The sequence below is a fragment of the Heptranchias perlo genome, chromosome 21 (genome assembly GCF_035084215.1).
Source record: "Heptranchias perlo isolate sHepPer1 chromosome 21, sHepPer1.hap1, whole genome shotgun sequence".
Taxonomy (NCBI): Eukaryota; Metazoa; Chordata; class Chondrichthyes; order Hexanchiformes; family Hexanchidae; genus Heptranchias; species Heptranchias perlo.
This window is the reverse complement of record NC_090345.1, coordinates 33,035,607-33,060,826: the sequence shown is the minus strand read 5'-3', so window position 1 is coordinate 33,060,826 and position 25,220 is coordinate 33,035,607. Positions and strand designations below refer to the sequence as shown.

Sequence of the window (25,220 nt, the reverse complement as noted above, 5' to 3'; positions counted from 1 at the left end):
CAACAAATCTGGCTTTGGGAAAACCCATTAAGTGTACTGAAAAGTTATTGAAATTAAGAAAGAATCATATCATGTTCCGAACAGTTTGCAGACTGTATACCTATTACAGCACTTAATTTTAATTATAATTAGCCACATATTTAGGGTGATGAAATTTTACAAATTCACTATTGCTGATGAAATATGTTTCACTTCAATCCATGATTATTTCAAATGAAAGACAGTCATCAGGAGGACTGCACTGTCAACAGCAGTCAATATTTTCACAGCAACTAGCTTCCTGAGCATGAGGCCTGGGCCACTTTAACTGCAAGGCCTTATTTAAATAAATGTGTGAGCACTGTCTCCCGCCAAGAGCCGACAGGTCTGAGAGCCGGCGGGTGGGAGCAGGAAATCAGGCCGGAGGCCGACACCACCGGGGACTCGAGGGAATGGTCCCTAGCATGAGGTTAGTGCTGGGAGGAGGAGTCTCTAAAGAGCTGCTGGTGGTGGGAGGGAGAGGGAAGGCAGAGGCTGGACAAGCCCTCCTAGACTCCTGCTCCTCCTAGACCACAAGGAATCCTCGCAAAATTTTTTTTTAAAAAATGCTTACCGTGGCCTCTTCTGGCCACTCTGCTGCCTGCGACAGGCATCACTGGTGGGTTTTGTGCTGTACGGGCCTCCCGCAATTTCAATTAAAAATCGCGTTTCGGTGCCAATGACATCAATGGGCCGCAACGTCGGTGTATTAAGCAGGCCTCCGTCTGCCTGGGGCGGGTGTCGCTGTCATGCCTAAAATGTCATTGGTTAAAATGGCGGTGGGCAGCAATGCAGCGTAAATCCTCTGACAGCCATTTTAACTACCTGCCCACCCCGTACGTGCTGCCCGGACTGAGTTAAAATCGGGACTAAAATAACCAGAGTCTTAGCTGTCACTTTAGGATTTTTAACAAAATTAAAGCAAACATTCCAAAGAAAATGTAATTGAACTGAAACTCATGTAAAAAAAAAAGTAGATTTTGCTCCTTTATATAATTATTAATAAAATAATTTGTATGTTAAAATAAAGATCATCTACCCATGGCATGGGCTTCTTCGCCATTCTCTAAGTAACCATCAAATGCAAATTCCTCTTTTATGAGATGAACTGTTTTCTGCAAAAGACTGATTGGTTCTGAGCTTGATGAATTTATTGCCACTAGATTGTCATGTGAACATAACGGGATGCATGCAGAAGGTAAGTGGACATTTTCTGAAATTTCTGCAGTGATGTTTGGAGCAGCCGTGAATGTTATTATTTCATTTCCAGTAGCCAATGACTCCTGCTCAAACAAACATCTGTCAGACAATGGTATCTCTGAGGCAACACCGTCAAAATCTACAAATTCATTACAACTGTCATTAGAAGGCTCTGATACAGTGTACGTTTTGATCTTGGTTTTTAGGTTCTCATATCTATCAAGTGTAGGACTGGAAGTGTTCTGCAATTGTGATCCTGTATATTTAAAAGAGTTCCCGTTGCTTCTGCCAGAGTCCCTGTCTGAAAGTACTGTGGATTCTGGTAAGTGTCTATTCAACTGATCTCCAGGAGTATTCGGCAGAAGTGATGCTTGTTCTGGCACAGTCAACTGAACAGGTGGTAGATTCTGTATCCCTGTTTTGGAGTTCTGATGAAGAAGGACATTGTTTACTGGAAAGGTGGAAACAGCTGAACAACCAAAATAACAATTTACTTTCTGGTGCTGCAAAGAAATTGTTTTTAATAGACTTTTTTTGCTTTCAACCATGGGAGAAAGATTGGTAGATGAAATTAAGCTGTTTTTAGTTTGGTCTGGTGAAGATACCAAAGATGCTGATATATGTGTGCTGCTCTCAAAACTCTCATTCTCAAAGTCCACAACAGATGCTTCCACAGCAACATCATTTTCAATATCTTCAATGGGCACTGCTCCCTGGTTCTTCTGGATTTCTTGCTTCAAAGCTTTAACAAGCTGTTTGGCTGTTGGGCTTTTACTTGACATTTTGGCACTGCTGGAATAAGAAAAGTAATTTAATTTAGAAATATAAAGTAAAAAAGAAATCCTAATTTTTATGTCCACAAAACGGTGAAAATAATTTAGAATAGGTTGCTAATTTCACAATTTGCTAACGATTAGTTATCCTAAACTTTTTTTTCCTATCACATTTCAGATGTGTTTAGATTCTCAATTAATTCAGAAACAAATTATACGAGAACATGCAATGCGAAAAATTAAACAGCCACTAAGTAAAGTGGGAAATTATTAGTGCGGAAGAATGTCTGGATTATTCCCCACCCCCCAGAGATTTCAGGGGAGATTAAGGAGACCTTCCTTCTGATGGAAACAATATCACATACCTCATGAGAATGGTTGAAGTCTGTTGATTAAACAATGTACCTGTGAAACTCAAAACAATCTTGGAGTGTCTAGAAATAATACCATAATCATGTATATGTAAGCATTTTCCACTTAATGGCTTAATACCACTTCAAAAATTAAAATATTTCACAAAAATATCAAAATAACTGTACGTTTAGCACATAAAAATTTTAATAAGATACTACAAAAAGCAAAAGAACAAGCATAATAATGGTACCATTCTGTCCAACAAAGGATGAAGAATTGTGATATTGAATATAATAAAAAAGTAATTTTCAAATAAGCACATTGTTGTCAACCATGCTGTACAAATTAATAGCTGTAAATTTTATTCAATCAGAAGACTGAACTTAGTTCACGAAGAAGCCTCCCATCGATTCAATAAACTCATCTTTATTTGGAAGACAAGTTTTTACTGTACTTACCAGTTGCCTGATATTCTAATTAGCATTAGTTTTTTGTAAGATGATTTTTCAGAGCAATCAAAAAATATAACCAATGGATAATTCAAAAACTACTTTTTTATATATAATGTGCAAAATTATATTTTTGCCAAATATTTTTTAATATTGTATCTGTTCCCAACAGCTGACCTGAACACAAATTCCAATACTCTTAGGGGATTTGCTTTCTTACATCATTAATGCATTACCTTGTTTTCTCTTTGTGCTGTGTGAGTATTATAGGTTTGAAATGGGTGGCTGGGGAAGTGAAGGCCTCTGGAAGTTTGGATGGGGACTTGCTGTTTACAGAATACTGACAAGGAATTGGGCCCTTTACAGCTGTCAGCTTACTGTCACTAGCAAGAGGTACAAATCCTATAAATAATGAATGAAAAAGAAAGAAAATTCAATGATAATGCTTTTGCCAGTTGATATGAAAACGTGCACAGCTCTAATAATGATCAATACCTAATCTGGATGATTCTTGGGCAAAATCTGTATTTCCCAGTGGAGAATGAGAAAGTTCTAGATTCTCTGTTTTGAAACTCAGTTCAATGACAGTCATTCCTTTTTTGTGGTGGTTCTGATAAAGGGAAAAAAATCAATGAAAAGTTGTGAATCCACATGTTATTTTATCTGTGGAGCACTAAATTTACAAATGAACTGAACACAGATTCTGGAAAACTCTGCATGCATAAACCAGAGTAACAAAGATGTTAATGCAGCAAAGATGAATATAACGGCAACATTGGATATCGTTCAACTGATTTTTCACAATACTACATTTTGGAAGATCACAAGGATACCAGGATAAACTGAAGCAAAGGAATCCTTTATTCCTTCTGTAATATTTTACTTTGAAAAACTTTCAAATGTTTTTAAAAACTTGCTCACAATTATTATCTGATTAATGGGGAACAGCATCATGGAGGAAATACTAAATAACTGTGGTGAAAAAAATCTTGGAGAATGTTTCCTTCTGGGTGATGATGATTTTTGTCTTCATCATCTGAGTGGTAATTTGGCAGGGCGAATTGCAAGCTCTTTATAGAACCCACCTGATTTTCATTCCATTGCCTTTGCCCGCCAGATTATCACCAGGCGGTGAAGACAGTATCTTACCCCAATATTTTCCATTCGCCTGGCAGAAAAGTAGCTCACTTTACTAGGACCTTCTTGCCAGAAAAGTATCTGGTGGCTGTACCTCGAGCCAACTACAACTGACCTTAATGGAGACTGGCAATCTTACTGCTTCCCAGTACCGAATTCCTCTGCTGATAGCATTCTACCCTGAATCAGGAGGTTACTGATTCAAGCCCCACTCCAGGCTTCAGCACATAATCTTGACTGACATTTCAGTGCAGCATTGAGGGACTTGGAGATGCTATCTTTTGGATGATGTGATAAATTCCTACATTCCTGATCTGGATTGGGAGTGGTATTGGGAGCTTACCAGAGAGGTAGTGGGTGGGAAATACTGGTCATTAGTCCTTAAAGGTTGAAGGCCATATTTAAAGGACTGTGGACTCTTGGAGGTAGGTGGTCACATGTGGGAAAAATAACTGTTGCCAGCTTTTCCATAGGCTAAAAAAGGGTTAAAATTGTTGACAATCCCTTGAACGGCTGCGTAAGGCAAAAAAAGTGCTTAACGACAACCAGTGAAAGACAAAACAAATGTGGAGGCAGGAAATGGAGTCTGTGGGCAAGTAATGGAACAGCGGAGCACCTAAACTCTCTGTTGATGGCTGACAAAAGTGTGTGTTGGGGGACAGCTGCATGAGGTAGGTGTGAGAAGGATTGTGCTACTTGGCACTGCAGAGCACTGTCTCAGGGTACAGCATTGCATAAGGTGGCAGCCAGGGTCAATGCTATGTTTACTGCCTGCAGGATCTCAACACAGGTACAGAAGAAGCTGATGCACCTTAAGGAAGTTGCCACAGTAGGACTACTCAACAGTACTGTTTACCCGGGTTCATGACACAAGTAAGCATGCTGCAAATTGTTGGCTATTAATCTGTTCCACTTTTACTGTACCCCCATGGTAAACCATCATACAAGTAGAGATATTTCACCGTTTGCCACACATACCTATGTTTCAGCATTCAAGATGCACCTTAGCACACCACATTTTCAAATGACTTCACACATAAAATCATTGAAACTAAACCTAGCTGATCCATGATCACTTACTGACATGTAGGATGAGCAGCAGGCTGGGCACATGTCTGTCACTGTGAATGTGCTCCTATGAATTATGTGTCGTAACTACATGTCTGCTTGCAGGACAAGTTGACATCTAATACAAGGGAACAAAATTGAACTTAAGGATAGCCTATAATTACAATCTCTTGATTCCCTTGGGGAATGCCACCCTTGATCTCCTTGGATATGGAAGCAGGGGAATTTAAAGCTGCAAGCCACCTAAAAGCTCAGGGCTATAATGATTTTCCTCTTAAGTGTTGTCTCGCTTCTCACTCAGTTCCGCACAGGTATACAGATAACTGCAAAAACTTCACATGTGGCATCTTACAATACAAGTTCGGTTTGAAGGTATCTCTCACAGCCAGTGTTCTGGCACTTGTACCTTGTGAGCCTGGAAGGGCAGTGTGTCAGCTCAGAACAATACAGCACCTTACAGCACCTCACAGCACCCTGTGTCTCTCGCCAACATTCGCAAGCACCAATACAGTTACACACATTGCAGGGAATGCAGTTAGTGAACAAGAGGAGCTAGTGCCGGGTGAGCCACAGTGCACAGGTGAGGAGGAGCAGGTGGTGGTGGTAGAAGAGGAGCAGGAGCCCAATGGATAGATCGGTACATGGCTGTTAACAATGAATCCCTGTACTTTGGGAACTGCGGTTCATATCCTAACCCGCACCAAATCCCACTCACACATCACCCCATCGTCACTGACCTAATTGTCGGCCTATCCCCCAGCTTTTCAAATTTAAAATTCTTGTCCTTGTCTTTAACCCTTTCCACGGCCTCAACAATCCCTGGGGGAAAAATTGGATAAGAGTCCGTTCTGGTAGATGGTAGTGCGATATACTAACACCCCGTGCCCGACGGACCCTGGGCAGGCAAGATGCAAGTTTGGACCCAAGGGAACACTTACCTGCAATTGTGTTCCTTTCCAGGTCTTGATGTGGAATCAATGCAATTTGCACTTTCCACCACCAGAGGGAGCTCAATCTCTTAAAGGGAGGATGGTTCTTAGAAATCTCTTAAAGGTAGCTGGTGCCTGTTATTTGATGAAAGTAACAGTCGACTGTCTGCATGGAGTCTGAACAGAGATCAGACATCACACACGTAAAACAAAGATGCAGATCCCATCCCTATGTTTACACACTGATGAGTTATGTTAAAACATTGAATAAAGGATGCGCACTACTAAATCCCACATCCTCCAATCTGCACGCCAGACCTCACCAATCTGTCGATCTGAGTTGGTCCCAGGCCTGCGAGAGTGCGTGCACCAAGGTTCTCTGCTGATGCACTAGAGACCTTGGGTGCAAGAGGTGGACAGAAGAAGAGACATCCTCTATCCATAGGGGGGGCAAGAGGCTCTCCAGACATATACTCAAAAGGCAGTGGGGGACGAAGTGAATGCCAGGTGCACAGCATCATGAACATGAATGCAGTGCAGGAAGAAGTTCAATGCTTTGACATGAGTGGTCAAGATAAGTGAGGTCAACTGTCAAGTGGTGTCTCCTACCAACTGCACCACTAGCCGCATCCATTGCTCCACACACTACATCCCCCATCACCCACATACCCAATAAACTCTTTCCATCAGTACTCTTCCAATCAGATGCTTCCTCTCACCCTTACACATTACCACTGTTTCAAGCCGCCCACCCACAACTCACAGGCCACGCACACTGGCAGCTATTCAACCATGACAGGCACATCACCCAGACACACGTCCCGCTTTCTTGCAGGAGAAGGTGGCGCATATCAAAAGGCAGCAAGTGGCCATGGCATTTAGCCCCTCGAGCCTGTTCCACCATTCAATGAGATCATGGTGGACCTGTGACATAACTCCATATACCCGTCAGCCCCATATCCCTTAATATCCTTGGTTCACAGAAATCTATCAATCTCAGATTCAACATTCACAAGTGAGCTAGCATCTACCGCCGTCTGCAGAAGAGCATTCCAAACATCTCCCACCCTTTGCGTCTAGAAGCATTTTCTAACTTCACTCCTGCACGTCCTGGCTCTAAATGTTAGGCTATGTCCCTACGTCCTAGTATTCAAGTATAGGAGTCCTCCAAAAACAATTACAAATGTCTTGGCAGCCAGAGGCAATAATTCAGCCACTAACCTGTAAATCCTGCATGGTCCCTTTAAATAGCGCCGGTAGGTGGTCCTCCAGACTCTCTAAGACACGTTCAGATGGTCGGGGTTAAGACTGTGCGTTGAGTTGAGCGTTAAGTCCCAAAATGGTGTCTATCACTTTAAATCAGTGTTGCACATTGACTGAAGCCATTTTCTCCCTACTTTACATGATTCCAGCGTTCATCATCTGCGCCTGCGCAAACTCCTATACCAAGATGGCGTCTGGCGCACATCACGCAGGAAACGTGCGTGTGCATCCAAGACGCCATCTTGGATGTCAGAGAGGCCATGTAGCGCTGAAACAACGGACGCTACACGGCCCAATTTAGAGCCCACTGTCTGTGTAACTTCCTCCAGTACTACATCCCAACTGAACTCTCTATTCCTCTGACTCCGGCCTCTTGTACAATCTTCCTTCCTTTACCCCACCACTGGCAGCGAACGCTTTCCTCACACCTATTTGTGAACAGCCTTCGGACATTTTCTACTTTAAAGGCACTATATAAATGCAAGTTGTGATTGTTTTTGTTGAAATACTGTATTTCAATATTACAACCAAATCCCATCATTAATTTTAACTTTCCCTGGCGTCCATCACACTTCGCACTTAGATGCCCTGTCGCTCCTTGAATTCCACTGAAAGTTTGTATTGTAAGAGCCTTTTTCCGTTCCCTTCTTATAAGCTCTTCCTGTTCTGCTGAAGTCGTGTAAATGATTTAGTAACAGTTCCGGTGATTTTGCAGACAATATTCAGGTATTTTTATTTTCACCTAAACATTCCCTATCTGTTTTGGTGCCAAAATCATTTTCAAAAAGAGAAAAACAATTCCACCCCCAAAACAGCAGTGAAAAGGCACAAAAAAATGAACACAGAAAAAAATCATGCAAAAAAGCCTCTGTCCCTTTAACCGCTCTTTCGTGCACGGAATTTCTCTTTACACCCACTCCAGGTGGGTGAGCACAGCACACATCTCGATACTCTGAAATGAAAAGAGAAATTACTCTCCACCATATTTACAGGTATTTAATTGAAGTGGGGCAGTCACGAACTGGGTAAGGGTCCAAAATTAATTCTCTGCCTGATTTCCTGGCTCCCAGTCGCACATTCCATGCTAACGAGACCAATCCTGCTGGCCAGAAAACTTCCTCTAGAGACAAAACAGCCCATCAAGAATTCAGTGAGGAAATTCTTAACAGCCAATCACTGCTCGCAGTTGCCACCTTGTTAATAAAGTGCCAATGTCAAGGTGCAAAGTCATGAACAGTTAGAAATATAATTTATCCTTTAATTGCTTCTAATCAACAAAAAAGTTGATTATTTCTGCAACCAATGAAAAAAAAGTGCAAAATCTTCCAGCCTTCAGTGGGGAGACTCATCCCTGGACTCCACAAACCTTCGGCACCATTTTCCATTGCAGCAGGTGGAAACCATAGAAAGGTGAAGCCTGGTGGACGAACAGGCTGATGTATTACACTAGTGGGACATGAGAAGCTATGAGGACCTTTGGCTGGCTATAGCCAGAGAAAAGTTTGAGAAGCATGGGGTTAAATTAATTATTGAACACAGGATTTTATCATTTGTACAATCTCACTACAGAAAGTCACAATAAGAATAAAACCGGACGGACCACTCAGCATCGGACCACAAGGCACTGGACACGACAAAGGCAAACCAAGCCCGGTCAACCCTACAAAGTCCTCCTCACTAACATCTGGGGACTTGTGCCAAAATTGGGAGAGCTGTCCCACAGACTAGTCAAGCAACAGCCTGACATAGCCATACTCACAGAATCATACCTTTCAGCCAATGTCCCAGTCTCTTCCATCACCATCCCTGGGTATGTCCTGTCCCACCGGCAGGACAGATCCACCAGAGGTGGCGGTACAGTGGTATACAGTCAGGAGGGAGTGGCCCTGGGAGTCTTCAACATTGACTCTGGACCCCATGAAATCTCATGGCATCAGGTCAAACATGGGCAAGGAAACCTCCTGCTGATTACCACCTACCACCCTCCTTCAGCTGATGAATCAGTCCTCCTCCATGTTGAGCACCACTTGGAGGAAGCACTGAGGGTAGCAAGGGCACAGAATGTACTCTGAGTGGGGGAGTTCAATGTCCATCACCAAGAGTGGCTCAGTAGCATCACTACTGATCAAGCTGGCCGAGTCGTGAAGGACATAGCTGTCAGACTGGGCCTGCGGCAGGTGGTGAGTGAAACAACACGCCGGAAAAACCTACTGACCTCGTCCTCACCAATTTAACTGTTGCAGATGCATCTGTCCATGACAGTATTGGTAGGAGTGACCACCGCAAAGTCCTTGTGGAGATGAAGTCCCGTCTTCACACTGAGGACATCATTCAACGTGTTTTGTGGCACTACCATCGTGCTAAATGGGATAGATTATGAACAGATCTAGCAGCTCAAAACTGGGCATCCATGAGGCGCTGTGGGCCATTAGCAGCAGCAGAATTGTATTCCAGCACAATCTGTAACCTCGTGGCCCGGCATATTCCTCACTCTGCCATTACCAATAAGCCAGGGGATCAACCCTGGTTCAATGAGGAGTGTAGAAGAGCATGCCAGGAGCAGCACCAGGCGTACCTAAAAATGAGGTGCCAACCTGGTGAAGCTACAACACAGGACTACTTGCATGCTAAACAGTGGAAGCAACATGCTATAGACAGAGCTAAGCGATTCCACAACCAACGGATCAGATCAAAGCTCTGCAGTCCTGCCACATCCAATCGTGAATGGTGATGGACAATTAAACAAGTAACGGGAGGAGGAGGCTCCGTGAACATCCCCATCCTCAATGATGGGCAGAGTGCAGCACGAGTGCAAAAGACAAGTCTGAAGCGTTTGCAATCATCTTCAGCCAGAAGTGCCAAGTGGATGATCCATCTTAGCTTCCTCCCGCTATCCCCACCATCACAGAAGCCAGTCTTCAGCCAATTCGATTCACTCCACGTGATATCAAGAAACAGCTGAGTGCACTGGATACAGCAAAGGCAATGGGCCCCGACAACATCCCGGCTGTAGTGCTGAAGACTTGTGCTCCAGAACTAGCCGCGCCTCTAGCCAAGCTGTTCCAATACAGCTACAACACTGGCATCCACCCGACAATGTGGAAAATTGCCCAGGTATGTCCTGTCCACAAAAAGCAGGACAAATCCAATCCGGCCAATTATCGCCCCATCAGTCTACCCTCACTCATCAACAAAGTGATGGAAGGTGTCATTGACAGTGCTATCAAGTGGCATTTACTCACCAACAACATGCTCACTGATGCTCAGTTTGGGTTCCGACAAGACCACTCGGCTCCAGACCTCATATACAGCTTTGGTTCAAACCTGGACAAAAGAGCTGAATTCTAGGGGTGAGGTGAGAGTGACTGCCCTTGACATCAAGGCAGCATTTGACCAAGTGTGGCACCAAGGAGCCCTAGTAAAATTGAAGTCAATGGGAATCAGGGGGAAAACTCTCCATTGGCTGGAGTCATGCCTAGCACAAAGGAAGATGGTAGTGGTTGTTGGAGGCCAATTATTTCAGCCCCAGGACATTGCTGCAGGAGTTGCACAGGGCAGTGTCCTAGGCCCAACCATCTTCAGCTGCTTCATCAATGACCTTCCCTCCATCATAAGGTCAGAAATGGGGATGCTCGCTGATGATTGCACAATGTTCAGTTCCATTCGCAACCCCTCAGATAATGAAGCAGTCCGAGCCCGCATGCAGCAAGACCTGGACAACATCCAGGCTTAGGCTCATAAGTGGCAAGTAACATTTGTGCCAGGCAATGACCACCTCCAACAAGAGAGAGTCCAACCACCTCCCCTTGACATTCAACGGCATTACCATCACTGAAACCCCACCATCAACATCCTGGGGGTCACCACTGACCAGAAACTTAACTGGACCAGCCACATAAATACTATGACTACAAGAGCAGGTCAGAGGCTGGGTATTCTGCGGCGAGTGACTCACCTCCTGACTCCCCAAAGCCATTCCACCATTTACAAGGCAGAAGTCAGGAGTGTGATGAAGTACTCTCCACTTGCCTGGATAAGTGCAGCTCCAACAACATTCAAGAAGCTCGACACCATCCAGGTCATCGCAGCCAGCTTGATTGGCACCGTATCCACCACCCTAAACATTCACTCCCTTCACCATCGGCACAATGTGGCTGCAGTGTGCACCATCTACAGGATTCAGTGCAGCAACTCGCCAAGGCTTCTTCAACAGCACCTCCCAAACCCGCGACCTCTACCACCCAGAAGGATGAGGGCACCACCAGGACGTTCCGCTCCAAGTCACACACCAGCTTGCTGTGGAAAAATATCATCATTCCTTCATCGTCGCTGGGTCAATATCCTGGAACTGCTTCCCGAACAGCACTGTGGGAGAACCTTCACCACACTGACTGCAGCGGTTCAAGGCGGCGGCTCACCACCACCTTCTCAAGGGCAATTTGGGATGGGCAATAAATGCTGCCCTTGCCAGTGACGCCCACATCCCATGAACAAATTAAAAAAAACTAAGGCCAAATATTACTGACAGAAAATAATGAATTCCCAAATTTTCTAAACGCAATAAATAACAAAATTCTGCATGTTGCACAAAATAAAAAAGGTCATGAATGGAATGGGTGAAGGTCAGAGCTGTGGTGCCACTGTAGCTTGGAAATTATACTGTGCGATATTATCAAATGAACTCTCAATGTGTTTTGCATCTAATTCCTCTGCTATTTTAACTGAGGTGTTAACCCATTTAACAAAGCATAATAATATTGCATAGTATAATTTTCAGACATATAGGGGGTTAAATTCGATAACCCCCGAATCCGGGCGTGGGGGGTCGAGGTGCATGATCAACCCGGGTCTGGTCGTTGCAATGCAGGCAACACGTGAGATTCGTGCTGCCTGGTCACTTACCTGATTCTGGCGAGCAGCCAAGCCTAGCTGCGCTGTTGAATGGCTTCTCATCAGCAGGGGGGCCCAGATATCGCATGAGTGGCTCGCACCTCTTAAAGGCAGCGTGGAGCTCTTAAAGGCAGCTTGCACCTCTTATTTGCAAAATATAAGATACAGGTCTGCAGGGAGTCTGAATGGAGATCAGACATCGCACACGTAAAACACAGATGCAGGTCCCGTCCCTATGTTTACAAACTGTTGAGTTGTATTAAAACATTGAATAAAGGTTGTGCACTACCAAATCCCACATCCTCCATTCTACATGCCAGACCTCACCAATCTGCCGATCTGAGTTTGTACCAGGCCTGTGAGAGCGTGCACCTATTATCTCTGCTGATGCATTAGAGGCCTTGGTGCAAGAGGTGGACAGAAGGAGGGGCATCATATCCGCAGTGGGGGGGCAAGAGGTCCTCCGACAAATGCTCAAGAGGCAGTGAGAGGCAGTAGGGGACAAAGTCAATGCCAGGCGCATAGCACCACGAACATGGATGCAGTGCAGGAAGAAGTTCAATGCTTTGACACGAATGGTCAAGGTGAGCGAGGTCAAATGTCAAGTGGCATCTCCTACCAACTGCACCACTAGCCACATCATAGAAACATAGAAATTAGGAGCAGGAGTAGGCCATTCGGCCCTTCGAGCCTGCTCCGCCATTCAATATAATCATGGCTGATCCTCTATCCCAATACCATACTCCTGCTCTCTCCCCATACCCCTTGATGCCTTTTGTATCTAGAAATCTATCTAGCTCCTTCTTAAATATATTCAGTGACTTGGCCTCCACATCCTTCTGTGGTAGAGAATTCCACAGGTTCACCACCCTGTGAGTGAAAAAATTTCTCCTCAGCTCAGTCCTAAATGTCCTACCCCATATCCTGAGACTGTGACCCCTCGTTCTGGACCCCCCAGCCTCCCTGCATCCAGTCTGTCTAGCCCTGTCAGAATTTTATATGTTTCAATGAGATCCCCTCTCATTCTTCTAAACTCGAGTGAATACAGGCCAAGTTGACCCAATCGCTCCTCATACGACAGTCCTGCCATCCCAGGAATCAGTCTGGTGAACCTTCGCTGCACTCCCTCTATGGCTAGTATATCCTTTCTTAGGTAAGGCGACCAAAACTGCACACAATACTCCAGGTGTGGTCTCACCAAGACCCTGTATAACTGCAGTAAGACGTCCTTGCTCCTGTACTCAAATCGTCTTGTAATGAAGGCCAACATACCATTCGCCTTCCTAACTGCTTGCTGCACCTGCGTGCTTGCTTTCAGTGACTGGTGTACAAGGATACCCAGGTCCCTTTGTACATCAACATTTCCCAATCTATCACCATTTAAATAATACTCTGCCTTTCTGTTTTTCCTTCCAAAGTGGATAACTTCACATTTATCCACATTATACTGCATCTGCCATGTATTTGCCCACTCACTCAACTTGTCTAAATTGCCTTGAAGCCTCTTTGCATCCCCCTCACATCTCACGATCTCACCTAGTTTTGTGTCGTCGGCAAACTTGGAAATATTACATTTGGTTCCCTCATCCAAATCATTGATATATATTGAGAATAGCTGGGGCCCAAACACCGATCCCTGCGGTACCCCACTAGTCACTGCCTGCCACCCCGAAAAAGACCCATTTGTTCCTACTCTCTGTTCCGTCTGTTAACCATTTTTTAATCCATGCCAGTATATTACCACCAATCCCATGTGCTTTAATTTTGCACACTAACCTCTTATGTGGAACTTTATCAAAGGCCTTCTGAAAATCCACTGCACCACACACTACTCCTCTCATCATCCACATACCAACAAACTCTTTCAATGAGTACTCAACTCTTCCAACCAGATGCTTCCTCTCACCCTCACACATTACCACTGTTGCAAGCTGCACACCCACAACTCACAGGTCACACACACTGGCAGCTTTTCAACCATGACAGGCACATCACCCAAACATATTGCAGGACACTCACGTCCCGCTTTCTTGCAGGAGAAGATGGTGCATACTGGTTCTGAATACTGGTGAGGGAGAGGTTCATAGAATCATGGAAAGTTACAGCACAGAAAGAGGCCATTCAGCCCATCATGTCTGTGCCGGCCGAAAAAGAGCTATCCAGTTTAATCCCACTTTCCAGCACTTGGTCCGTAGTCCTGTAGGTTACGGCACTTCAAGTACACATCCAAGTACTTTTCAAATGGAAGGATACTGAGAGGTGTAGAGGAACAGAGGGACCTTGGAGTGCATGTCCACAGATCCCTGAAGGTAGCAGAACAGGTAGATAAGGTGGTTAAGAAGGCATACAGGATATTTTAGCTATGACAAAAGATTGGATAGGCTGGGGTTGTTTTCTTTGGAACTAAAGAGTCTAAGGGGAGATTTAATTGAGGTGCAAAAAATTATGAGGGGTCTAGATAAAGTGGACAGGAGGACCTATTTCCCTTAGCAGAGGGTTCAGTGACCAGGGGGCGTAGATTTAAAGTCATTGGTAGAAAAATTAGAGGAGAGCTGAGGAGCAATTTTTTCACCCAGAGGGTGGTGGGGGTCCGGAACTCACTCCCTGACAGGGTGGTAGAGGCAGAAACCCTCAACTCATTTAAAATATACTTGGATGTGCACTTGAAGTGCCGTAACCTACGGACCAAGTGCTGGAAAATGGGATTAAGCTGGATAGCTCTTTTTTGGCTGGCATGGACACAATGGGCTGAATGGCCTCCTTCTGCGCCGTAACTTTCTATGATTCGATAACAGGAGGCAGTAAGTGGCAGTGGCATTTCGCCCCTCAAGCCTGTTCCGTCATTCAATGAGATTATGGTTCATCTGTGACCTAACTCCATATACCCACCTTAGCCCCATATTCCTTAATACACTTGGTTAACAAAAATCTATCAATCTCAGATTTAAAATAAACAATTGAACTAACACCAACTGCCGTTTGCAGAAGAGCGTTCCATACTTCTACCACCCTGTGCATGTAGAAGCGTTCCCTAACTTCACTCCTGCAAGTCCTGGCTCTAATTTTTAGGCTATGTCCCCTAGTCCTAGTATTCAAGTAAAGGAGATCTCCAAAAACAGGTACAAATGCATCAGCAGCCAAAAGCAATAATCCAGCAACTAACTTGTAAATCCTGCATGGTCCCTTTAAATAGTCCTGGCGGGGTCCTCCAGACTTTCTATGACCTGTTCAGCTGTGTGTGGTCAAGACAGTGCGTTGGCTGGAGCAGTGAGTTCCAAAATTGTATCTGTCCCTTTAAATCAGTGTTACACACTAATCTAACGCATATTCTCCTTACTTTCCATGGTACTGGCGTTCATTATCTGCGCGTTCGCAAACACCTTTACCAAGATGATGTCCGGCGCACGTCACGCTGGAAGCGTGTGCGTGCATTCTGGACACTGTTTTTGGGACCTTAGTAGGCTGCATAGTGCCTAAAAATGGGCGCTAAGCAACCAAATCTATAGCCCATATTGTAAGGGATATACAGAATATTTCTAAAAGCTCATCAGCACCATCAGCAGGAATATCGTTGTACTGCAGCATTTTTTACAGTATTACATTTTAATAAATGTGTGCAATTTAGAAATGCAAGCCTAGATTCTCCGCTGCTGTATCACTGGGGAGCTGGTCCAGATTTTTTGTTACAGCCACGCTGGGGATTTGGCATTTCTCCAGGGGAATGTGGCGAAAACTTCTTTTGAAGCCTCTCCTCTAGCTCCCTGCTTTGCTCCTGCCTCTTCTGGCATTTTCTCCCAAAATTTACAGTGGGCAGATAATATGTTCATCCAATTATTATAATGTCACACAAATGGCAAGATTGCGTTATACAACATATTTCCCATCATTTGTACTGCAGCACCTACTGTCAATATGGGGGGGGGGGTGGATGGGGCCATTTAAATCTTTATAGGCTAGAAAATATGAACAATCAATCACAGAACAATCGACTGAACAGGCGAAGGCACTTTTTAAACTAAATTCATATATTGTTTTAAAATTCTTCAGGCAGCAGAGGCTGCTATGTTGTGGTAAGCCTCTGCTGCCTGCTGCAGCCATTCTCTGCATCTTCTCCAGTCGGACGACTAAGTGGAGGCCAGGCAGCCAGCCAGAGTTATTCTAATGACCTAGGCCCCAGAAAATCGGCTGTTCTATTGTATGTTCGGTGACAAAATAGCCAAGTAGAACATGTGGGACACAGTGTCCATCAGTCACAACCTTCCTAAAGTCATAATCACCACTATAGTGCAGTGAGGTAATTTGAAAAGAATGCCTGCAGTAATTAACGTTTTCCTTGTGTCTGAACAGGAAACTCCTGTTCCTCCCTATTCCTGCCCCCTTGTCATTTATCTTGCTTTCTGTAAGTCTGTAGATACCCAGTTTATTTATTTATGGCTTCTGTTTGAAAGAAAAAGTATTTTGGTGTCATATTTAAACACAAAAAAAAAATCTTTCCCGTTTCCTCAAAGACCTAGGTGCTAGTTGTGATCTGCCACAAAGTGAGAAAAAAGGTTCGAGGCCTCACAAGGTCTTGCAGAAGTTGGCCCAAGAACCACTACATTCTCTTAAGTCTGATAGCAATTGCCCTCTTTCAGGACCCTCAAACTATCAGTCACTCATGTTAATGCTTAACACGCAGCTCCATTTAACTGTAAGGCACCTTTGAAATATCTACAATTTTGCCTTCACTTACAACCTTGCTGGGAAGCTGCACTCTTTATCAACTTAGCTGCATAATGCATATTTATGTAATCATTTCAACTGTTGCCTGTACAATGGCCCTGACTTATTCCTGTATCTTCTCCCAACAATGTGAACTTCTACATATGCTTCTTTCTTTGCAGGACATGTGGTGCATAATGCTGAGAACAGACTTGTGTGGGAAGAGGCCCTTCAGTTCTTTTGAAGAAGCAGCACTCAGCCTACTTGGCATAGAAAGGTGTAAAAGGGATGTGGAATAGTGAAATTGGAGGCTTTCCACAAGCTGAGGGCTAGTACCATTTTTAGCATCTCCTTCATTCTTACTCTATCTACTCACTCCTACTTGATGCCACCTATGAATGCCCTTGAGCACAAGAAGATGTGGAAAATTCTAATGGAATTAATTTTGCATATGATTCAGCCATTATAATGTATGTTACTTCCTTTTTCTACAAGTGCAACTGAGAAATCTCAGTTGGCCACTGTCCCAGAACTCCCAAGCACCACAGCAGGAGGCATCACTCATTCCTACCTGACAAAGCACCAGCTCAAATACATCTGCCTTGGGGGATTTATTTATTGAAGTAACGCAGGTGACGAATGGCCTCCTCTCTGAAACAAGCAGGTGCTCCTGTCCCCATCTCAGGACCCTATCCAAATTGGAGGCTGCTGGTGCGCCAGCATAAACAGGGCAGAAGTGACCCATTGTCATTTTCATGCCTCTACTGCCTCGTTCACAGTAGGCAGGGGGGCCTTAAGATCGGCCCTGATGCACTATTCTTCAGAAAAATTGAGGTTCATTACCTCTACCTATATACACGGCTTGGAAGGTTATTGATGGTATCGTAAATGCATCTGTAGTGCAACCTGACTTGCCGGGCATCCCTCCCTCACTCCTGCTCTTCATCCAGCAAATATAAATATAATGGGACTCATCTGGAGAACTTCATGCTGGCACTTGAAATCAAAGTTCAAATGAATAGATGCAAACTGCCCACCAAACAGCCCCCAGCAAGCTTCCAGCATCCAAAAAAATTACTCCTTGAAACATACCTTCTAAAATAATGTAAATTTCCACTTTAGATTTCAGGCTTGTCAAAGTGAGGAGTGCTGCTCTAAGAGAAGTTTGCACTCCCTCTACACTTTTAATGCACTTGGACATTTGTTCTCAACAGTCATTCAGGACACCAGAGCTGATTCACCCGACCAGGTGCTCCTGGCGAGAATCGGCGCTGGCAGGGAGTAATGGTTGGGAAAATGGAGGCCTGCAGCCCTGGATTTCTTATTCAATTAAGTTAATCAGCAGAAAATCAGATTTCCTGACCAGCACTCACTGCAAGTGCCGCTCCTCACTGGGAGAGGCTGACTGGGGAATCAGCGCTATGGAGTACATTTCCAGTGCAAATCGTGTGCTGCAATGAGCACGTACTGATACTGATCATCACCATATTAAAATCAGTCAACCAGTTTAGGCAAGAACATCTTGCGCATACTCTATGCCCAACTGGAAGTGCTCAAGCAATGCATAATGAGGAGGTAACTGGTATTGCTGACTTCTGCCGATATTCCTGACCCCAATGTTAATTGTACACTATTGCTGCTAGCGTAAAGCAGCAGAAAATCCAGGCCAGTGAGTTCTTTTAAATTTAGTGAACATGACTTACACGCTACATTTATAGACAGAAGTATATTTTATTCTTAAGAGATGTGATTTTAGCCTACAGATACAATACTAAGGATCAGTGTGTCAAATTTAATTACATTACTCTCCTGCTTTCACTATCTCCCTTCCCCTCACACTTTTTTGTTGTACAATAGGAATGGTCCACTGTATTGACAAACTTGGCTGGGGAAGCCTCCATTTTACCCAATCAATTTGGTGAAAACAAAAAATGTAATTGTAGAAAAATGACCCAAGGACCTCTCTGAGAATACTACTCAGTCAAGGCAGGCTCAGAAAACTGGTCAAATATTCAGTGATAGTGTCGGCATAGTACCAAATAATGCTTCAAAGTTAATAATCTACAAAGTCTGTGCTCTGCTGAGAGGAAGGGGAGTAAAATAAACAATCCCAAGTTGTGATGTTTCAAGCATCACATTACACACCTCTCTTTCCATAAAGTTCCCGTGGTTTCTCTAATGGGAGGGGACACTATTACAACTCTGGCAGTGATGCACCAGAAATTAAAACTGAGTTTTGAGTAACCAAAAATGAAAGGACCTACAGATAGAATTATTTTATCAGAATGAAGTCAGTAGAATTACCTGTAGAACTGAATTCCTCAGCAAAATCAAAATCTCTCGGCTGTCAATTCCTCGATTAATAAGGTAATCATTACAAATCTGTGAAAATAAAATAAAAATGCATGAGCATAAAAGCTGGTTATGTCATTTGTTGCTTCATAAATTTATGTATACTTTCTGGATTTACAGGACAGAGCAAAACAATAGCTTTGCCCATAATTTCCTTTAACTTTTGTTCCTCACCTTTGCCTTTATGTATCTATTAACAGTATTGAGGAGAACGAGAGGAAAGGCCTGAGGGATCAGCATCTGCCGCATTTACCTATCTCATTGTGGGCCACCCAGTTGTTTACTATGGATCCCCATGAGCTACATATGAAGAACTGCATTACAAAAGACTAAATTCGAAGAATACACATTAGCATTGCCCTCTCCCAAGCGAACATATAAATAAAACTCTTTGAAATTGGTGTTACTAATTGAATTTGGTGCTCTCTTTTAGGAATAGACTGTAGGAGAGGGAGTCACTGAAGCTTTTCAGGCTGGATCGCCAAAGTTCAGGTGCCTCATTATGACATATGCACTATAGTTTGATCACCCTGAACAATACCATTAATACTTGTAAAACTGTCACTTGACCTGGATCATATGTAAGTGCTAGTCCTAGGGCCTGTCAGTTTGCTGAACTGATAATGTCATCATACTCCATTCTCTACCTATAAGTAATGATGCCATAAAATGTTCTCTTTTCACAGCCAATAATATCTTACACTTTTCTGTAAATGTGATACTGAATTAACTAATTCTTTACTGAATTAACTGGTTATTAGACAAGATCATAGTGACCTGGATTTAATTGTATGTCTATTATTAACATATAATGTTATTTTTGATTATTGCCAAAGTTTAAATACTTGTTTTCTATTAATCTAATGTTATCAAAGTACAGATGAAATTCCACAACTATCACCAGTGTCAATAACAAGCAAGTACAGGTAGATGGTGGTACAGAATTAAAACAGAGAGGTTTCATTAAGACTGCATAGCTTGGAAGCACAGAATGTACACATACAAACTGTGAGCAAAAGATATTGCTTTCATTTCCAGGAATTTATTTTCAATGTTAATTGTGAGATAACTTTGGTCTCATTTGTAGAAAAATTATTAAATGGGAATGGTTGGTTAGAGTATGTGAGGTTTGGCACTTGTACCTTCAGTGCCTCTGTAATTGAAGGCCTTTCTGTAGAGTTCCTCTTTGCCATATCCAACAGCAACTTCTTGAGATTTTTGGACAAGGGTAACTTTTGATTCACTGGGGCATTGAACTTAGCCGCTGCCCACAAAATGGCTGCAACTCCATAAACACAGACCTGTTGAGAAAATACATTGATTCAGAAAAATCTACTGGTTATTTGTAAGCTTTTATACTCTCAATTTAAATAACAAACCTTTTCGGTAAGAATTCCTTGTTTTTCAAATTCAGGTGCCAAATAGAATGAATCCAGATTTCCTACAGGGAAAGAATGCACATCAATAAACTAAAGTTCACTGTGGCTGGTATCTATTCAAATAATTTTATTTACTTTATTCAGAACACAAAGTTCATAACACAGAAGGTGAAAATGTAGCTCGACATACCATCACTCATTGGAGATACAAACAAGACTTCTCCACAAGAGTCAATGTATGCAGACTCTAGACATAAGTACTCTACAAAATGTAAAGAAAATACAATCAAACTGTTGTTAACAGACTATTGTTTCTTGTAGCCTGAGTTAGAAGATTTACAAAATGAGTTAACGGACCGTGTCACACAATAACAACAGTCACAAGTGCATTTACCCATGCAACTCGCAAGCTGTATAATTATACAATCGAAGTGGCTTAAGTGTGGTGTTCTATTTACCCCATAGTTAAAGACATGTTAGGTAACATTTTCAATGATCATCAAGTGCTGGCGTTGTCTGCCTAGCAAGGAAAGGAATAGATGTATGCAGATCAAAACGAAGACCTTAGGGAATGGTTTGACAAAGCGTTCAAGAAAAAACTAGGTAAGGGATGCAAAAGTTGCAGTATGGGAAAGGCACTGATAGGAATTTAGACGATGAGCCAAATGCATAACAACAAAAAATGATTAGGAAAGAAAATATCATACATACACATATGTAATATTTATATTAAAAAGTGAGTGGTCTCAACATTCCAACGGTATTTCACCTGTGGCTGTTCACTGTGAGTGTAACTTTAAGTGACATAATATTATGTGACAATTTAAAAACCCAACTTTGGAACAACACAGGATGAATATTTTTCTCAAAGATGTTATAAAAAAAACAAAAAGAAACATTAAAAATATATGAAGGATGTTTGAACTGAAAAGGAATGATATGGTCAATCGTAGGAAAGAGCTTAAAGGCAAATGTGGCCAGCCGTTACCAAATGGTGACTCAATAAAGACAGATCTGTTAACTACGTAACAAATCCGTAAAACAGAATATAACTCACCAAAGGATGTAACAAAACCTCAGGTTTCATCAGCTTCCAACAAGGAAGTCTGAAAATAGCACCAATGGGCAAAAAGGTGCAAAAAGTGCTCAAGAGAATTGTGAACTCAGAGCAAAGTACACTGGAAAGCCCACAAAGCATAAATCGATACATGAAACAAAGAAACAAATCACTGAGCACATGAAATCCTAATGCACGTTCAGAAAGGAACTTCTGTACAGTGGGAGAGGGAGGAATCAAAAGAAGATTCACCTCAGCCACTCTCACAGCTCTTTTAAGGTGGTGGACAAATTATTGGAATCGATTCTGAGGGACAGCATAAATCGTCATTTAGAAAATCACGGGTTAATCAAGGACAGTCAGCATGGATTTGTTAAGGGAAGGTCGTATCTGACTAACTTGATAGAATTTTTGAGCAGGTAACAAGGAGGGTCGATGAGGGCAACATGTTTGATGTAGTGTACATAGATTTTAGGAAGGGCTTTGACAAGGTCCCAGATGGCAGTCTGATCAAAAAAGTAAATGCCCATGGGATCCAAGGGAAAGTGGTTAGTTGGATCCAAAATTGGCTCAGTGGCAGGAAGCAAAGGGTACTGGTTGACGGGTGTTTTTGCAACTGAAAGGCTGTTTCCAGTGGGGTCTCTTGCTTTTTGTGGTATATATTAATGATTTGGACTTGAATGTGGGGTGCTTGATCAAGAAGTTTGCAGATGATACTAAAATTGGCTGTGTGTGTGTTGTGAGGAAAGGTGTAGACTGCAGGAAGATATCAATGGACTGGTCAGGTGGGCATAAAAGTAGCAAATGCAATTCAATCCAGAGAACTGTGAGGTAATGCATTTGGGGAGGGCAAACAAGGCAAGGGAGTACACAATAAATGGGAGTATACTGAGAGGTGTAGAGGAACAAAGGGACCTTGGAGTGCATGTCCACAGATCCCTGAAGGTAGCAGAACAGGTACATAAGGTGGTTTAGAAGGCATACGGGATACTTTCCTTTACTAGCCGAGGCACAGAATATAAGAGCAGGGAGGTTATGCTAGAACTGTATAAAACATTGGTCAGGCCACAGTTCTGGTCACCACATTACAGGAAAGATGTGATTGCACTAGAGAGAGTACAGAGGAGATATACGAGGATGTTGCCAGGGCTGGAGAATTTTAGCTATGAGAAAATATTGGATAGGCTGGGGTTGTTTCCTTTGGAACAAAGGAGGCTGAGGGGAGATTTAATTGAGGTGTATAAAATTATGACGGGACTAGATAGAGTGGATAGGGAGGACCTACTTTCCTTAGCAGAGGGGTCAGTGACCAGGGGACATAGATTTAAAGTAATTGGTAGAAGGGAGCTGAGGAGAAATTTTTTCACCCAGAGGGTGGTGGGGGTCTGGAACTCACTGCCTGAAAGGGTGGTAGAGGCAGAAACCCTTAACTCATTTAAAAAGTACTTGGACGTGTACTTGAAGTGCCGTAACCCACAGGGCTACGGACCAAGTGCTGGAAAGTGGGATTAAGCTGGATAGCTCTTTTTTGGCTGGCACGGACATGATGGGCTGAATGGCCTCCTTCTGTGCCGTAACTTTCTACGATTCTATGATTCTAAGGTCCTATTGTCCTCTGACTCGGACACTACCTTTTGACCACTGATGGGTCAGGAATGGCAGCGCTGGATTATATCCAGTCTGACGGTGATAGAGACTCCCAAATACCATAGTTGGCCTGCAGGTCATAAAATGAGTCCACTTTTCTAAATTTATTCATTCACGGGATGTGGGCATCGCTGGCAAGGCCAGCATTTATTGCCCATCCCTAATTGCCCTTGAGAAGGTGCCTTACATGTATCATGACTTATCCAGATATGTAAAATTTACAGATAACAGTAACATTGTATTTTACTGAAAAATGCTGTCAAAAATTTATGAGAGAAAATGACAGATTCAAATTGTTAGCATAAAGGTGTTTTAGAACTATTCTATTTCTTGAGAAAATATGACAGCTCCATTTCAGCACTTGTGTAAAGAATTCCCACTCTGCAATTTAAAACAAAGATCCCACACCGTTTTGTGAGGGAGTTACTTACAACTTTGTTTAAAATCAAAACAAAGGTCTGGGTTTATGGAAAAATATGATGGAATGTTTTCCAATCCCTTTAGTGACAAGGAAAAAATTGTGTAAGTTATTGAGGTAAGAACTGTACCTCAGAGGATGATCAGAGAATGTGACTAACTGCATTTGGCGAAATCTCAAAATGGCTATTGAGCTGGAATGTGTATGCACAGACGGATGCGTAACCTTGAGCGTGCTATTTTCAAAAGGAACCATATATCTAATGAGGGAAGTATCATCATAGTATCATAGTAGGTACAGCACAGGAGGAGGCCATTCGACACATTGGGCCTGATTTTAGCAGGCCTGCGGGTTTCCGGCGGGTTGGGTTTCGGGTGCGTGGCCTCCGCGCCCGGTGAAATTAGTGGGTTGCCCGCGCGATCGTAGCAGGCAATCCACTAATTGGATCAACTTACCTGCTCCTCCGGGGTCCGCGCTGCTGGTCTGCGTGTCGGGCGGGCTGCGCATGCGCAGTATGATCTGTCAGCTGGAGGCTCTCTAGTTAAAGGGGCAGTCCTCCACTGACAGATGCTGCAACCAATGGAACAAATTACAGCATGGAGCAGCCCAGGGGGAAGGCTGCTCCCAGTTTAATGATGCCTCACCCCAGGTATCGTCAGATGGGGTGAGGAGGAGGGGGAGGATAGAGATCTTCCACCCGGCGGGCGGGAGGAAGCGGCCTGCCTCTGCCACCAAGAAGGCCTGGCTCGAGGTGGCAGAGGAGGTCACCAGCACCACCAACATATCGCCCACCTGCATACAGTGCAGGAGGCGCGCCAATGACCGCAGTAGGTCAGCCACAGTGAGAACACTTACTCTTTCCCCTACACTCCGTCTGCCACATCACTGACCCCACCCCACATCTCCTTCGGCACCGCCAACACTACTCTGTCACATCACCCCTCATACCCACTCAAACCCCATCCTCATCTTACCTGCACCTACTCACCTCGCCAGTACTCATCCCGCCACTACCACTCAACCCAATCCTCATACAATCTCATGGCTCTATCTCATACTCACCCTCTCGTGCATCTCTTTCACGGCCAGCCTCACTCAACCAGCCACTACCTGTGCTGCAGCCACAGGGCATGCATCACATATGTGCAGTAGGCAGCGTAAGGCAAACGTGTCGTGAGCATGAAGGGGATGCACAAGGGTGTTTGAGGGTTTGTCATGGTTGTTACTTATATTGAATTTCTGACCAACGCACATTACATATTATTTTGGCACCACTACTGCCATGTCTCCGCGAATCCTGTCTGTTGTGTGCAATAATGCCCGCTCCTGGGTATCACAATGAGGACCCACCACTGATGCCACCCATTGTGTCACTGCAGAGTAGGTGCAGGTGTATTTGCAGGGCTCTTCCGCGCAGACGAATGAGAGACATCGGCGGTGTACCCGGCTGCACCCTGGAAGGATGCGGTGGAGAAGTTGTGGAGGGCAGTGGTGACTTTGGCAGCAACAGGTAAGCAGATGGTGCTGGGGCCAGCCAGGAGCAGCTCGGCATGAAAGAGGCTGCAGATCTCCACGACTACATGTC

General features: G+C 43.7%; 1 protein-coding gene across 1 annotated transcript in view; it reads right to left on the bottom strand.

Moving 5' to 3' along the window:
• The window catches only part of LOC137340111 (kinase non-catalytic C-lobe domain-containing protein 1), a 181,570-nt gene that overhangs the window by 77,358 nt on the left and 78,992 nt on the right, over positions 1 to 25,220 (bottom strand). The window contains exons 8-14 of the mRNA XM_068002426.1: positions 20,704 to 20,775; positions 20,514 to 20,575; positions 20,277 to 20,435; positions 19,087 to 19,164; positions 3,290 to 3,404; positions 3,031 to 3,196; positions 1,058 to 2,010 (exon numbers count right to left, since the gene is read on the bottom strand). Of these exons, the coding sequence (XP_067858527.1) occupies positions 1,058 to 2,010; positions 3,031 to 3,196; positions 3,290 to 3,404; positions 19,087 to 19,164; positions 20,277 to 20,435; positions 20,514 to 20,575; positions 20,704 to 20,775 (1,605 nt within the window). The remainder of the gene's footprint in view (positions 1 to 1,057; positions 2,011 to 3,030; positions 3,197 to 3,289; positions 3,405 to 19,086; positions 19,165 to 20,276; positions 20,436 to 20,513; positions 20,576 to 20,703; positions 20,776 to 25,220) is intronic.